This window comes from Rhipicephalus sanguineus, chromosome 2, assembly GCF_013339695.2.
Source record: "Rhipicephalus sanguineus isolate Rsan-2018 chromosome 2, BIME_Rsan_1.4, whole genome shotgun sequence".
Classification (NCBI taxonomy): domain Eukaryota; kingdom Metazoa; phylum Arthropoda; class Arachnida; order Ixodida; family Ixodidae; genus Rhipicephalus; species Rhipicephalus sanguineus.
In genome coordinates this window covers 11275431-11292968 of record NC_051177.1, presented here as the reverse complement: position 1 = coordinate 11292968, position 17538 = coordinate 11275431, and the positions used below count along the sequence as shown (strand labels likewise).

The 17538-nt window shown below is 47.4% G+C and overlaps 1 protein-coding gene across 1 annotated transcript in view; it reads right to left on the bottom strand.

Moving 5' to 3' along the window:
* The window catches only part of LOC119382408 (rab proteins geranylgeranyltransferase component A), a 143869-nt gene that overhangs the window by 120657 nt on the left and 5674 nt on the right, over positions 1 to 17538 (bottom strand). The window contains exons 3-4 of the mRNA XM_037650098.2: positions 1121 to 1190; positions 926 to 1041 (exon numbers count right to left, since the gene is read on the bottom strand). Coding sequence (XP_037506026.1) covers positions 926 to 1041; positions 1121 to 1190 — 186 coding nt within the window. The remainder of the gene's footprint in view (positions 1 to 925; positions 1042 to 1120; positions 1191 to 17538) is intronic.

Genomic DNA, 17538 nt, shown 5'->3' with positions numbered 1-17538 from the left:
GCGCAAGAAACAACACAGTTATGGCCTTCAACATCATTACCATCAGCAGCAGCCCTTAGACTAAGCCAGGGCAAAGGCCTCACACATGTTTCTCCAATTAATTTGGTCCTGTGATTGCTGCAGTCATGTTCCTCCTGCAATCTTCTTAAAGGTGTTGAAACACCGAATTTTGAGGCTATAAAAAGCCTGCTGTAAGCTTGCTCTGTGTGCAAGGACACTCAGCTGTAGATGTTGGACATAGCAAACATTTAAAATGTATTTTAATTCACTTCCAAATAGTGCCTAAGTGAACTGCAACACTGATTGTAGGCAGGCGAGTTGGCACATATTTGAGTGTGAAACAGCATGCAAAGATGAAACAATGAAATGAGAGCACACAAGACACAACTAACAACTGAATTTTCATTATCAATTGACAAGTAATAAATAGGAATGGACATGTGATGTCCTCCACTAACAGTTCCATCACTAGCACAATCGCAATCCCATTTAGCACCCGTGAAAAGTGCGTTACTTCCGTGTAAGGGATGATGGGGCCAGTGACGCAATCTTTATTTCTTTTGGGAATTTCGAAAGCTTCCCAACCTGACCGAATACAGGGCTATCACTTGGCACTGACTGAACACAGGACGGCATGCCCAATCCGCGACATGCGCAGCAAATGTGCTCCTGGAAGAATTTTGAACGTCACATATATTGAATCTCTGAGAGCATATTGTGTAATAAGAAACAAAGAACATTCACCCTTTAATCTCACCTGCCTGCCCCTGGTGCTTCTCTTCAAAAGCATGCTAAACAATCTCAATCCAGCAATGTCTCTTTTACCAACTGCTTCTTTCTGGAGCCAAGATGCTTATAAAACTATCACAATTCTTCAAACCCCACTTACGTTACGCTCAGTTCAGACAATGTAATGATGACTTACACATTCACTATTTCTTTTGCATTGACAACTGAAGTGTGGTTCTGAGCGGTCAACAGTAAACGTTCACCAGGTCCCAGTGGATACTCCTCCAGTAATTCAGGTGGCGCTGGTTCATTCTGCAAAAACAATCATCTGTGAATGCACGTGTCACCCTACGAACAGAGAAGCCTAAGCATCCAAGCAAGGCCACCTCACCTGCATGAACATCCATTCCCGCAAGCTGCTTAAGTTGTAGCTAGCCCAAAGGCCCCCATAATGACTTTCTCTGCAACAAAAGCAGATCCATGTAAATACGTTATTGGCCATTAGGCAGAGTGAACGAGGTTGTTCCTTTCAACAAAACTTGGTAGCTTTTGGAAGAGAGGAACGCCGGCAATTGTTTTATATCCACCAATTTCAATAAAATTTTCAAGATATGTTATCTTCAGTACCCTATGTGCTGAATTATACAGTCATTTAAACTTTTTAGAAAGTGAATTTATAAACTGGTAGCCAATTCTGGAATCACACCTTTAAATGCGGGCCACCCTGAGCGTGCGATTCATCGTTTCTACCCTTTTCCTACCCCGCGTCGTGCAGCAGACGGACGCAGTGCGTGCTTTCTTCTTCATTTTGCCGCGGCTCGATGCCATCGATGCGGGGCACGTCAGCTGCTTCACGCGCCAGCGGGTCAAAATCAAAAGGCAATGCTTCCGCGTTCAGATAGCTGCACTCATCGCTGAACTCGTCGCTGGTAAGTTCAGACGAGCTGGCACCGCTTGATTCCGCGTCGGAAAACATCGCCAGCTTGCTTTTCGCACAACAGAAGAATCAAGTGTGCTATGGCGGCGTGTAGTATATTTCGTGATGTCATCATCTACCCTGCATGAAGCAGCTTGGTTATTGCTTATTTAAAATTATTGATGAGTCCCTCGGCAAACTGAACCACCCTAGCTCTTACAGGACTGTTAATACAATTTGAAAACGGCATTGTCTCATTATGGTCGAAAATGCACTGGAGTTCCCCTTTAAGCGTAGAACAGACAAAGCCATGTGTATCTCGGCTTTGTCTGTTCTGCGTTTGATCTTTCCTAAAATGTTGCTCCTATCTACCCTTAGTTTTGAACAGCATCAAGTGGCTCCTAGCTCAACTGTAGCACAGTTAAAACTCCACCTAATGAAACCTGGTTTTATGAAGTTCCTGATCTAATGAAAAAGTTTTCACTCCCCAGCAGGTGCCCATAGGGTTCAATGTTATCATCAACATAAACTAACTAACTAATTTGGCCACCAAACCCAATTTATTGAAGTTCTTCCTGAAATAAATTAGTAAGAAACCGGTGATTTCATTCTAATTTTGGCACAGATTGGTTGTTCACCAAGTGTCCCTGCTAACACTATCAAGCTGAAACATCTGGGCACTTTAGTCACAGCTCGCTTTATTTTGACTGCACGCTGTGGCTGCACGCTGTGCATGGAACAACGGACTCGGCAGTCAGTAGCGACCACGTGGTTCTTATGGTTCATGTGACAGATTGCTCAGCCTGCTTGCACAGTCACTACATTCATTTGCCGCATCTTTGCATATAGGCTCCTGGACATGGAGCCCCCCATGTCCGAGCTGCCCTCACTAGTTTTTTGCATGTGCAGGCCTAAGTTGGTGGCAAAAACAGTGCCGTGGTAGCTTTAGGGTGTCTCTATGTTATAATTTTAGACTATGAAGGACCGAAAAATCCCTTTCTCAATTTTACTAACTAATTCAAGTGTGGTCCCATCACTTCATTAGATAAAACTTCGATGCATTTCCAGTGCTTAGGCAAAATAGGAAAAAAGTGTGCAGGCACGGAAAGAAAAAGGGACAGTAAGAATGTTGGCCTTCAACTACGTTAATATTGCACAGAAGGGGCGGGTACAGTCAACATGTGCCGAAAGACCCTGTAACAGGAAAAACATGTGTACTGTGGATTGCTGTTGAGTGGCAACATGCACAGACATTTCCTGTTATGGCGTCTGTCGGTGCATGTTGACTGTACAAAAACCCACCCCTTATTAACTTAGTTGAAGCCCAGCATTCTCATTGTCCCTTTTTCTTTCCCTGTCTGCATGCTTTTTTCTTATTTTGCCTAAGCGCTGGAAATGCATCAAAGTTCATTATTCCCAGTAAGCTACTTTAAGAACTGCTTATTAGATGGAGTTTCAACTGTACCACTAATAGCAATGTCTCACATCAGCCACTCACACTTTCAACACATGCTGTGAACCAAACCTTATTAAAGCATTCCTGTACGATCAGGTGAAATTTTTTCAGCTTTTAGGCAACAGCATTAACAAATCAGTGACACTACAAATAAAGTGACGCATCAAGGCAATTAATGGCAATCAGTTGTTAGCCTCTTCAAAACTGCTCTTCCTGCTTAAGGACCCCTGATACCAAAATTTAAACCTCGAGATGTTTGTGTTGTTTGGTTGTTCCATATATGTGAGTACTTCTGACCGATTATTAGTGGCAAACATTATCTTTAGGATACAGTTAAACCTGCATGTAATGAACCTCTATTTAACAAATTCCTGAATTTAATGAATTTTTTGTATTCCCCAACTCCATCCCCATAGAAGCCCATGTATTTTTGACCTCCATGTAACGAAGGCATCATGGCAAGTGACCTGGGTGTAACGAATTTTCCATGCTCATCATTCATTATTTTGTGCAGTAGATCTGCCGAAAATTCAAATAAATAATGTGTAACTTTTGCAACTGCTAAAAGAGGCAAGCAGCGATCGCACGAGGAACGCATGTAAGCGCAGTGAGCCAGAGCAGTCGATCCGATGTGCTGCGATGGTGACGATTAAAGCCGCTAGCTCCCCTAACGCCGCTCTGTGGCAGATCCCAGTTTTTTTCCCTTTTTTTTTTTCGCTTATGCATTGTGACACAAGGTGTCAATGTTGTGCGCACCTGACTTTGTTTGCTTTTATTGCGATAGCAATTATACGCACAATCTCGGTGGATTTTTGCCGTCGCCGTCATTTCCCGGATATGTATATGTATTATGACGTCTTGGTTTAAGCGACGTTTATGAGACTCAAGGCCTCGGAAGAGAATGGGCCGAGCGCGCACACACCCGATGATGATGACAATGACACATGGTGATGAGGGCAGAGAGACAAACGGATGATGATGATTATGATAATGCACAGATGAGAAAGAAGCACACAACTATAGTGCCCACACTAATTTCCCCCGCTTGTAAGCGGACATCCTGGCCGCTGCAAGTCAAGGTGATGAAGAACGTCGCGTGAAGGGTTTCATGCGAGAAACGTGCACAATCTCGGTGCTGCGGTAACGGTGGTCTGTTAGGACTACAAGTTGTGTCACATGATAATAAACAGGTGAAGTCTGTTCCAGAACTATGTACGGCCCGATGAAGCGTGGTTGAAACTTGTCACAGAGACCAGGTGTGCGAATAGGTGTCAAAAGCAGCACCTCGTCACCAGGTCGAAAAGATACAACGCGATGGGATGCATCATAAATGACCTTCCGCCCTTGTTGTCTCGCGTCTGTGTTGATGCGAGCATGATGGCGGGACTGGGCCAGTCGAGAAATGTAGTCTTCGCTGGGAGACTGAGGTGAGTTAACACGGCTCTTGAAGAGGGGAACGTCAAGAAAGGTAGCAGGGGGACGTCCGCAAACGAGGTAGAACGGCGAGTAGCCAGTTGTGCGCTGAACGACCGTGTTGTAGGCGAAGGCGAGGAACGGTAGCAGAGTATCCCAGTTTTTGTGGTCTGGTTGGATGTAGACGGCTATCATGTCAGCAAGAGTACGATGAAACCTCTCGGTGAGACCATTGGTCTGAGGGTGGTAGCTTGAAGCTGTCTTGTGAGTAGTTCCGCAAGCGCGCAGTACTTCATTTAACATTTGTGACAGGAACACCCTTCCACGGTCACTAAGCAGTATACGAGGAGCCTCATGACGCAGTATTATGGTGTGATGAACGAAGTCAGCAACTTCCGCAGCTGAGCCAGTAATCACAGAGGTTGTCTCAGCGTAGCACGTCAAGTGGTCTACGGTGGTCACTATCCATTGTTTGCCAGTAGATGTGACGAGAAGAGGCCCGTAAAGGTCGACACCTACAACCTCGAATGGCATTGTGGGGCACGGAATTGGCTGTAGAGGTCCGGCAGGTGCAGATGTTGGGAGTTTACGGCACTGGCATGGGAAGCAGGAACCGACGTACCGCGCTACGCTAGTATAAAGGCCGGGCCAGTAGAAACGACATCGAATGCGGTCAAGAGTTTTTTGAAAACCAAGATGACCAGCAGTCAAATCATCGTGAAAGGCTTTAAGCACATGAAGTCGAAGAGCGCGTGGTAGCACAGGAACCCAGCGTTGACCGTCAGGATGGTAAATGTGGCGGCAAAGAACGCCATTTTCCAGCTTAAATTGCTGGAGTTGACGACGAAGTTGCGCGTTAGGTGGATGGGAGGCTCCCGAAAGGTGGTTCATAATACGCCTGCACTATGATCAGACAGCTGGTGGGAGCGAAATGTTGGCTCGTCGTCCGAGAACAGATGGCCAATTGAGGTGAGCGTGGGAACTGCGGTAACGGCCGAGGTCTCGCCAACGCTGATCTGGGTAGCAGGAAGCGGGCAGCGAGAAAGAGCATCGGCGTCTTGATGTTTTCTACCAGACTTGTAAATTATGTCAAAGTCATACTCCTGCAGGCGTAGAATCCACCGACCCAAGCGCCCGGACAAGTTCTTCACAGTGGAAAGCCAGCATAAGGCGTGGTGGTCCGTAACAATTGTGAATTGACGGCCGTGGAGATAGGGACGGAACTTCTGCACCAACCAAACCACAGCCAAGCACTCCTGCTCAGTTATCGTGTAGTTCTTTTCGGCAGCGCTGAGTACACGACTGGCATATGCAACCACTCTCTCTTGTGAAGAGGTGTCGCGTTGCAGAAGAACGGCACCTATACCGCGGCCGCTAGCGTCTGTATGAAGGATAGTCGGTGCGGCTTCGTCAAAATGGCAGAGAACTGGTTTGGACGTGAGGGCGTCCTTTAACAGGTCGAATGCTGTTTGGCATTCTTCAGACCACCGAAAGGGGACGTCGGAAGCAAGTAGCTGGTGTAGTGGAGCAGCTATTGAGGCGAAGTTCTGAATAAACCGACGAAAATAGGAGGCGAGGCCCAGGAAACTCCGCAACTCCTTCGGTCTTTCCGGGCGCGGAAAGCGAAGAACCGCAGCAATCTTCTCAGGGTCTGGCCGAATTCCATCTTTGCTAACGACGTGTCCCAAGACCTTGATAGATTTGCTGGCGAAACAGCATTTCTTGGTGTTGAGTTGGAGACCAGCGCTGGCAAGGCACATCAAAACTTCATCTAAGCATTGCAGGTGCTGAGGAAACATTGACGAAAGGATAACAATGTCGTCCAGGTAGCAAAGGCAAGTTTTCCATTTGAGGCCGCGCAGCACGGTGTCAATCATGCGCTCAAAAGTCGCGGGCGCGTTGCACAGCCCGAAAGGAATCACGTTGAATTCGTATAGCCCGTCGGGGGTTGCGAACGCCGTTTTCTCTTTATCGCCTTCATGCATGGGAATTTGCCAGTATCCTGAATGCAAGTCGAGGCATGAAAAGTATTCCGCGCCTTGTAGGGAATCGAGGGCGTCGTCAATGCATGGCATGGGGTACATGTCCTTGCGGGTGATCTTATTGAGCGCCTGGTAATCCTCGCAAAAGCGCACAGAGCCATCCTTTTTACGGACCAAAACGACAGGAGACGACTAAGGGCTAGATGAGGGGCGTATTACCTCACGTTTGAGCATATCGGCAACGTTTTCTTCTATAATTTTTTTCTCAGCAAGAGACACGCGGTATGGCCGGCGGTGTACAATAGATGTTCCGACTGTCTGAATTCGATGCGCGGTAGTGGTAGTGCGGCCCAAAGTAGACGAGTAAACATCGAAAGAATTTGCGTGTTTCTGTAACAATGCGAGCAGCTGCTGTGTCTGTGAAGCTGTCAAGTCGTTGCTGATGGTGGCGGTAAAGGCGGAGGAAGAAGCACGCTCCCCGGTGGAAGGGTCTTTGGATGAGACGGCTTGCAGGGGCATGACGAATACAGGCTCGTGGTCGGCAACAAGGGCTACCGTAGTGTTCTGTGCCAATAGAACCTTCTCCGATGTTGAATTTACGGCGGTGATGAGAGCAGATCCATTGCGAAAACAAACGACACCGGACGGAAGAAGTATGCCTTGACGAGCGCAAAGTGATGAAGGGGAGACCAACACGTCGCCGTGGTCGATGTCGTTGGACGTAATGGTGACAATTTTTTCGTGGAGTGGCGGCAGTTCGGTGTCTTCCGCAGCGATCAGATGAAGTGGCTTCTGGGTGTCATCGTCGAGCATGAAGTCGGTGTCAGGTGGACGACGCGTTGGCCACAACAAATAGCCGCGGAAGCAGATGAGAGAAAATCCCACCCTAAGATTAGTTTGTGAGAGCAATGGGATAGGAGAGGAAACTGGATGTGATGACGGATACGGTCGATAAAAACACGAGCAGTACAAAAAGCGGAAGGGCGAATGGCGTTCCCCTGGGCAGCGACTAACGTGGGTCCATCGTAAGGCGTCGTCACTTCGTTCAAACATTGACACAAATCAGCACGTATAACAGAAAATGTCGCACCCGTGTCCACCAAAGCATCGACATGCACTCCTTCCACTACAACAAAGACCATGTTGCACGGGCCTGATGGAGGAATTTCAGTCCTAACTTGGAATGCAGTTTTCCCCAAAAAACTGCATCACCTAGTTTTCCGACTGATTATCGGTGGCGAATGAGGCAGGCCGAAGTGGAGAAGAGGAGCGGTGAAAGGGTGAAGATAAGCGGCATCGTGCGGATCGGCTGTTCTGTGGCGGATTCGACGCGGGCGGAGATGGAGACCGGTGCGGGGGCGACGAGTAATGCTGACCTTGATAAGAGGCCCCAGTGGAAAAATCCCGTTCACGCATGTCGTAACCTCGACGCTCGTCCTGCTGGCGTTTTTGGCAGAAACGAGATATGTGGCTGCGATACCCACAGTAGTAGCATACTGAGCGGGACGTGCGCCACCACCGTGGCGCACGCGCCACGCCACGCCACGCCAAGGCGAACGCACACCACGCCACGCTACGGCGAATGCCACGAAGGCGTTCGGAGCACCTGGAGATATTGCGGTCAGGTGGGCAGGTGAAGGGTCAGGCAGCACCGAACGGAAGTGGACTGGGGGCGCAGCAGCAATCGACGTGTATGATGGTAGCGGCAAAGTGGTGTTTACGTCGCCGGGAGGCGCGGCGGCAACTTGGGCGTAGGTTGGTATGGGCCGAGAAGCAGGTGGCTGTACGTGCGCAGGGGAGGTCATGGATGTGAGTTCCTCCCGGATGATGTCGCGCAAGGCCGGTCCAGAAGACTGTGTAGAACACGGTGACGGAAGTGAGAAGCCCATCGACCGTAGTTCTTCCCGTATTATGTCCCTTATGAGATCACGGAGATGTTAATGAGACGTAGAGTGGTGTTCACGAATGTCTGGTTGTAGACGAACCGAATCCAGAGCATCGAGGCGCTGACAAGTTGTGACGACGTCAGCGATGGTAGTTGGGTTCTGTGCAGCGAGGGCATTAAAGGCAACAGCCCCTATGCCCTTCAAAATGTGGCGTACTTTGTCCGATTCGGGCATGGACGAATTGACACGCCGGCATCGTGCAAGAACATCCTCGATGTACGATGTGTATGACTCGCCGGGATGTTGTTGGCGAGTATCCAGGGTCCTCTTCGCGACGGCGGACCGAACGGCCGGTGTGACAAAAACATGGCAGAGCTGCCGCTGGAAGGTCGCCCAGTCGGGTAAGTCAACGACGTGGTTGAAGTACCACGTCTTCGCGACGCCGGTTAGGTAGAAAGGGACGTAGCGCAGTTTGGCGGCCTCGTCCCACTGATTAGCAGCGCTCACGCGGTCGTAGTCATCGAGCCAGTCTTCGACGTCTTCTCCACGAAGACCAGCGAAGAGCGGTCTTCGTGTCACGGTCATGGTGGTGGCCTTGTATGATAACAGGAGGCAAAACGTGCGGCGGAGGGGTAGAGACGGCATCGGCGCCGGCAGGCTCGTTCTGCGACATGCTGCCGGACAGTGGGGGCAAGCGGCGGCCTGAACGAAGCTCCAGGAGGTAGAGCGGGCTGGGAGAGGACCGAGGACCGAAAATCCACCTCCACCACGTATGACGTCTTGGTTGAAGCGACGTTTATGAGACTCAAGGCCTCGGAAGAGAATGGGCCGAGCGTGCACACACCCGATGATGATGACAATGACACACGGTGACGATGAGGGCAGAGACAAAATGATGATGATGATTATGATAATGCACAGATGAGAAAGAAGCACACAACTATAGTGCCCACAGTATGTATATATATAAAAAAGGCACAAAGAAAAATAAAGCACAAGAAAAAAATATCTGGAACACCCCGACCAGGGATTCAAACCTGCGACCCCTTGTTCTCCAGCGCGCTGAGTTTGACAACTCAACCATACGCCATGCATGCGCCGGCAATGTAACGGCGAGCTATTTATATGCACCATTTACCGCTGGTGGCACACAGATGTCGAAGGAGCTTGGGCGTGTTTTTTGTCATGCAACGCTCCTACATTTTCTTTCAATTTGAAAACTGTCCTTGATACGAGCACGACAAAGTGGCCCCTTTCTGTACCCACTCGAGATGTGGAACAATAAAAAAAAAAAAAAAAAAACGGGCACACCTTGCGTCAGATGCCCCCATGTGGCAGGAGACACAGAGGGATCACTCCATGCGCCGCAGTTTCAGAGAAAGAAAAATATCTAAGAGCGTCTGATTCTCCATTGTTGACATTTGCAGCGCGTCGCTCAAGCATAAAGACATAACAACTGTGACAGTTGTTAGTTCAAGCTTGTCCTGTGTGCACCTGAGCGTTCTTTTCGGGCGTCCTTCTTTGTGCTTCAGCGGCGCACTGCAAGTATCGAGCTGCTTGTCATTCCTCGTGTGACATTCCACTTTCTTGCTATCGCATTCATTACTCCGGCCTTGCGGCAAAACTGTGACTTTCTTTAGGCTTGTGCGTGTTTTGTTGTCGTTGCATCGTGTGAGTAAATTCGACGCGAGCCTTAACGCGAGTGTCAACATCATTAGCAGTGAGTCGGCCTCTGCCGACAGCGATGCTAGTGCGTTGTGTGGGGCCGAGGAGCTGCCTGGCGTTTTGAGTCGCTACAGGGCAGCTGACGTTTATAACACTGATAAAACGACTCTGTTTTATCAGGTGCTGCCTAATCGCACGCTGGCGCTTAGACTGCCACGGAGGCAAGCAAAGCAAACTCAGCGTGACGGTTTTGCTTTGCGCCAACAGTGATGGCAGTGACAAACGGGTCCCGTTGGTTATCAGAAAAAAGCACTCGGCCCAGATGCTTCAAGGGAACGAAGCGAATTCTGGTAAAGTATGTGTTCAATTCAAAGGCGTGGATGTCGCGGGAAATATTTTCCGATTGGTTGAAAGACTTCAATGAAGACATCAAGCAACAAGGCTGCCAAATCCGTTTGCTCCTGGACAATTGCTATGCACACCACGTTGACGGCCTTCAGCTCTCAAACATAGAGTTTATATATTTTCCTCCCTATTGCACATCCCTGATACAGCTGCTGGACAAGGGAATAATCAACAGCTTTAAGTGCTGATACCGCCGTCATGTGATAGAAAAGATTCTTCTGGACGTCCGTTTTGAACAGCAAACGAAGATCGACATCTATCAAGCTGTCGAGATGATTGCCGCGTCATGGCAAGTTGCTGCTCAGACGATTTCAAATTGCTTCACCAAGGCCCAAACAAAGGTCGTTGAAGCTGAAATCTGCTACGACGAAGAGGAGCTTGCAAATCCGGTGGATGTAACTGAATCGTGGGATGTGCTACGTGCGAGTGGGGGAGTGCCCGACGACGTCGAACTCGGCATATTTTTGTTTGCTGAGAACGGCGCCATATGTACTGAAGAAATGTCAGACGCGGCGTTTGTTGAAATGGTGCAAGATTGCAGTCACGACGAAGGTGCATCAGAGAAAGATCTACTGTTTGCCACGCCTACAGTGAAAGATGTGATGGACGCGTTGGACGTCTTGCATCGTGCCGCTGGCGCGCAGGATGATGAAGCTGCATTTCATGAATTAACTTCCTTGGAGCGCCGATTGATGTCATCATATATGAAGAAAAATCATGCAGTTCAAGCCAAAATCATGCAGTTTCTTTCTTCTGAATAAATGTGAGAGGTGAGGCCTACCGAAGTAATATCCGTCTCATTTTGGTTTTGTATTGCACAATACTTGCCGATTTTCATGTGAAACTGCATGTAACTAAAGCCTGTATATAACAAAATATTGCCACCATTCGTCAATTTCATTACATCCAGGTTCAACTGTATTTTAATTTGGTTTTAAAGTAAGCGTGAATGCTAATCTGAGTAGGCAGCACCTCGCAACATCACCACTGGCATGATGCAGACAGAGGCCCCGTGTGAAGTTCCACAAGCACAGCGACTATTGTCAAAGGCACAGAAGATTTGCGGGGGCATACAATACCACAGCTGGCACCCAAAGAGGGCTATTATTCGGCACCCTTCTCGCTCTGTTGTGGCGCTGCCCTGAGGGTAATTCTGAATACTTAGGCCAGGAATGCTTTTCTTCTTCCTGAGGAGACACGCGCTTAACAGTCTTACCTCATACCGAAGCACCCACATCGTTTCAATCTTTAACACGCATGGGGCCTCAATTTGAAAACTGCTTTAAACGTCACCAGAGCTGGAGTGCACGTGATTTTAGAAGCTCCTGTGCTGCGGGGCACGTTTTTTTTATGGTTTTAGGGCGGGTGCTTCGAAGTGACACAAAATTGGTCGCATTTAACGATGCTAGCATTAATTATACAATATGTTAGAGCATCTTTTAATTCAATTTAGGAATTATCAGACTGAAAGCCATAAATGACAGTAAAAAAAAAAGTCACAAACAAAAACTTGGCTATCAGGGGTCCTTTAAAGGGACCCTGAAACGGTTTTTTGAAGTTTTGTCAGCATTTAGGCAAGAGCATCCCTAAATCATTCCCACCAGAAATTAAGCGACGCACCGCGTACCAAGGCCACTATGGACAATTATATATATACCCTCCTCCTCACCCTGCCTTACCCCCTCAACTCACAGACACGTTGGCATCGCCGGCGATCGCAGCGCTCTCATGAGCGCACTCAATGGTTTGAGCTTCGCCCAGTCATGGCCTCCGATATTGCGCGCCGACAGGTTGCACGCAATCTCGGAGGCCCAGTGTGCCCGGCAGCATGCAGTCTGGCAACAAAGATGAAGCTCGCGGAGTGGATGATATTTGCTCCGACAGGTGCCGCCACACTACCAGCCGATCTTATTTTATTCTCCTGTACGGTGACAACCTGCAAAAGCATGCGGACAAACAAAAAGAATTCGAGAACGATCACCGATAAGCGTAAACTCGGGCAATGTGGTTGTGTCTTCAGGGGTGAAGTTACAGCCGCAGACAAGTGGATCGTGGCGTTGAACGGATAGGGAGAGCGCGACGCTCATTGCAGCGATGAGCTGAAGGGATCCCGCTCGCCAGAAGCCTCAAACATTGCACGATGTCGCAGCTACAAGTCACCAATTGCTAGATATGTGGTACACAACACAGCTAGGGCAATTCATTTTGTTCAAAAAAAGAAACCTCGAGATATACACTGTCGCTCAGCTCACGTCAACACGGAGCACGTTGTAACACAGGCAGACGATGCTCGTTGCCCATAGGAGTTTCAGTGACGTGGACTGGACATATACAATCAGATCAGCCGTCTGTGTGGCGTCGCGCTTCCAATACCAATACGACGTGCACTGGAAGTGGGCGGGATCACAGCTGAGCCGTTGTGATCGGTGGCGATTAGCAGCTTTAAAGCCTTGTAATAAATTACACAGTTTACGCACATAGCCTAAGTCGGTCTGTAAATTATCCTTAGGACTTGCTCTACTGGCCCAATGTGTTCATACAAAATCGTCAAAACCGTTTCAGGGTCCCTTTAACTTGAATGTACAGGCAACACCGGCAATGGCAGCGCACTCATTGGGTTGAGTTGCGTGTGTGGCCTCCACAAAAAACTCCAGCAGTGCAACGATGTGCACCGAAGTGAATTGCGAAGGCCAGGTAAATGGAAGCGTGTCGTTGAGGTCAGCACAGCCAGGTTCCGCAACGGCACTGGCTTCTCACATTTTATTCTCCAGTATGCTGATAATCTGCTCACATCAAGATGTATGCAGACAAACTAAAAGTATTCGAGAATGATCACCGATAAACAGAAATGTGCACAATGTGGTGGTGTCTTCAGGGGTGGCTGCAGATCCCGGTGATGATCGGATAGCGAGAGCCTCAGTGCACCAATCAAGTGAAGAGCCTCCACTACCTGTTTGCCGTGCACGATGTCAGAGCTTGACATGTCACCAATCACAAGATTTGCAGCACACTCCATAGCTAGGGCAATTCACGGTGCTCAAAAAAATAAATCACAAGAAAAGCACTGTCATGCAGCTCGCGTCAATACGGAGCACGTTGTAACACAGGCAGATGATGCTCACTGTCCACCGGAGGTTCCCTGGTCTGGCAATAAACTGTAACTGCGTATTCTGTTTGTGTTAATGCTTTTTTTTAAAGGCAGTGACAAGCAATCTTTATGGTACCTGTTTCCTTTAGTGTAATAGAAAGCTTAATGGTCGGAGTATCTAATCATAGAGTTGCGATGCGGGAAACACCATGAAAATTTTATCAAAACTTTATCTGCAGCTCTGACGAAGTTGTACATGCAACACATGCTGTAAACAGTGGTAGGTGAGCACGATAATTGTTTGTGTTCGTGTGCTGCAGTTCACTGCACATGCTTGTACGCTTCATGCATGTGCCGCTGCTTGACATGATTCCACTAGTTTGCTGCGAAGGCAGCAGTGCTTCTCAGCGTAAACTCGTTTTACTTAGTAATAAGCACAAAACAAAGCAGGGATGCCTAATAATATACAGACTATAAATTTAAGCATGAATTCTGGTGTGCCTAGACAACAGCATACTACGTACAGCAACCTGTAAAATTCATTCACGCAGTATCAAGGCTTGTCCACCAGGTGACGTACCAGTTTTTGCGACTTTCGAATGCAATTTGAAAATAGAAAACATATTCAAACCACGAAAAATATGTTAGATTCAGTCACTATAATTCACGTTCTTTTTACTTCCACCGGTGTCGTGTGATATATTCTGGCCAGTTGTCAAAAATTATAAGCTGTTTCAACTAATACGATCAGCATCTGCTCACAATTAGGTTGGAAAAAGATATCTACTAGGGGTGTGCGAATATTCGAAATTTCGAACATTTTTCTAATAGTGTTTCCTATTTGATTCGATTCGCACTCGAAATTTACCATTCGAACTTCCCAAAAACAAATACAGTCAACGCCCGATTGAAAGTGACCCCTTCAAATTTTCAATATGCTCAACCTCATTACACTCTCGTATTGCAGCAAAGCTGCCTTTCAAGCTCCGTTACGGTCGAACTTTGCCAAGACACTCAACATCCAATTGAAACTCCCTAGATTTTCAATGTGCTTCACCTCATCACACCCCGGTTTTGCGGCAAAGCTGTCTTTCAAGCTCCATTACGGTCGAACTTTGCCAAGACACAGTCAACGTCCGATTGAAAGTGGTCCCTAGATTTTCAATATGCTTCACCTGATCACATCCCGGTATTGCGGCAAAGGTGCCTTTCAAGCTCTGCTATGGTCGCAAATGTAGTAACTCAAGAAAATGCTGGTTCCAACATGGAGATGAAAGATGTGGCAGAGGAGGGGGCTCAATTAATGCTGTTTTGGACCTGAAATTTTGGCAGGAAGTCAGAAAAATCGGAAGCCGAAGATTTTTAGCATCCAAAATTTCAGATGTTCTTATATATCGACATCTACGAGGCAGATTTGAAACTCTGGACTTGAAGGGCGCACACCCTTGTCCGCCACATCAGTTGGGCTTCCACAGAAGTTGAAAGAGGAGGAGAGGCTGAGGAAATGGCATCTACGTCTATCACGTGTAAAGTGTTGTCGGCAACACTTTGGTTGCACCAAATCACGTACATAAATACAATTCGGCCTCTACATTGCCTCATTCTTGATAAGACAACTATGAAACACCACCCCGCCAGTGCTTCATCAACCTAGCGAAAAGAAACACTTTCATGTTGCTATCTCATAAGAATATGCTGAGGAATCCTCTCTAACTTTTTTTTCTGCTGTTTCACTTCGAAGTATTCGAAAAATATTCTAGAATTATTCGAGAAATATTAGAAAAATATTCTATTCGATTCGCACTCACACTTCAATATTCGAATTCGCTTCGCACCCAAAATATTGCTATTCGCACAGCTCTAATATCTACTCATCTCCACGAAGTGAATCATCACGAGTGGGCGATGCTCTGGGTATCGTATGGATGAGTTATCCTACGTTACCCGAGCGTTGTCCCATATAATGTAAACTGAGTGACGTAAAGTGATGACGACAAAGCTAGGTCCTAAGGTCCATAATGTCTACATTGAAGTCGCCGACTAGTATGAAGAGTTTCTGCTTGTAGGTGTTTTATATTGTTCTGTCACAATTATAATTGATGTTCGTCTATTGTAAACCTTTTTTTATTCACATATACACATATATGTTTCGACTATACCAACAGTTTTCTATATACCGTGACAGCCGACAGTGAAGTAAACGACAAAGCTAGGTTCTAAGGTCTGTAATGTGTACGTTAAAGTTGCCGAATAGTACAAAGAGTTTGTGCTTGCAGGTGTTTTATATTGTTTTGTCACAATTATGATTCATATTAGTCTATTGTTAAACCTATTGTTAAAACCACGCATCTCCACGAAGTGAATCATGACGAGTGGGCGAGTAGGTGTGTAAGCACGGACACGGACACCACATGGACGGACATGCCTCGGCCTTAAGTGCGTCACCCCTAAACTTGTCAGAGACACAGACTGGACATACTGAGTTAACATAGCACTGCCACATTACGTACTATGGAAGTGGGTGGTTGAAAACTCATTTCCCAGGCAGCACAGCACATTGGTCCAATATTGTTTATACGTTGGCAAACGATGGCCCAATGATGGCCCATACAAACCACTATAAAATCAATGTTGGCAAGCCAGCCTACAAGGATGCCAATAATGGTCCATCTTTGCCAGCCAACATACAATATTGGTTGTGCTATTCTTTGAGGTTGGCAACAACGGCCCATGGTTGCCGATGTAAATACGATATTGGCAGAACCAGGCCATATGGATGGCAATATTGGGCCAGCTTATCCGTTGGTAAAACAATATTGGCTAAGTAATGGCAGTAGATCGGATATATTGTCCAGTCAATCTGACTGGTTAAACAATATTGGACGGCCAATGCTACGCGCCGGACAATATTGTCCAGACTTACACATCACTCCAATGTCTTAAACACTGGCAAGCATATGCATGATTAATCGGCAAGAATGTTTTTTTCCCCTTTTACCATCACTGAGGGAAGGTTAGCCCGAATCGAGCCACCACCTGCATGCACGCTATAATGAAAATCACTTTGTCCGGCATCCAGCGCACCTCAAAGAAGATTTCTGGTTACTTATCACCATAGGCGTGCGCAGGGCTCCCCATTAGGGGGGGCAAAGGGTCGTTTTTAGGTTGGCATTTAGTGTGGCACAAAATATATGCTAAATAGTTGGACAAAATTCGTTTTACAGATGTTGAGCAATGTAAAATAAGTACCAAGTTCTCAACTGAGTTTTGCGCGCTGTTGGAAATACATCTATGAGAAAGGAAACACAAAACAAAATCTCACTTTGCAATGCTTGTTGAAAGTTAACGTTAATTGTGTGATACAGCCAGCGTATACATCGCAACTGTATAAAAACAACCAAAAAACCCTGCTTTTACATTGATTGAAGCTGTACATAGCGTTGACGAGTTAATGGAGTAGAATAGAAGTCATCTGCTTCGCAATGGGCCTCTGCGCTGGCGCGCCTTCTGCGCACCGCACACGCACCGAAATTATTCTCACGGCTTTATTAGCGGCAAACAATCAAAACATCTCATGTGACTTCAACCACACCACGTATTTTCGTGTTTGCTACACGACTGGTTGGATTACAGGATTATAACTTCTTTGTGTGCGCGCTACAGCAACGTGCTGTCCAAGACTACGGTATCGCCCGCGGTATCTTTAAATGATCGATGAGTTATGTTTGCACTTTCAACGCTTCACACAACCAGACGTGTTCACTTTGAATAAATGTTCTCGGTGATCGGGAGGCCGGAGAAGCAGCGCGGCGCCATGTTTTGCTCCGGAATTTCACGTCCCCTCCTCGCGGCAGTGGGGCAGCGCGGTGGTCGCTGGTCATAAAACACTTGTCACTTGACGGCTGCTCCGCCCACGACGGTTCGCTTTCAATGCCTTTGAAAACGAGGGGGGGGGAGGGGGGGAGGGAGATGGCGGGAGACGACGGCACCTCAGAAGA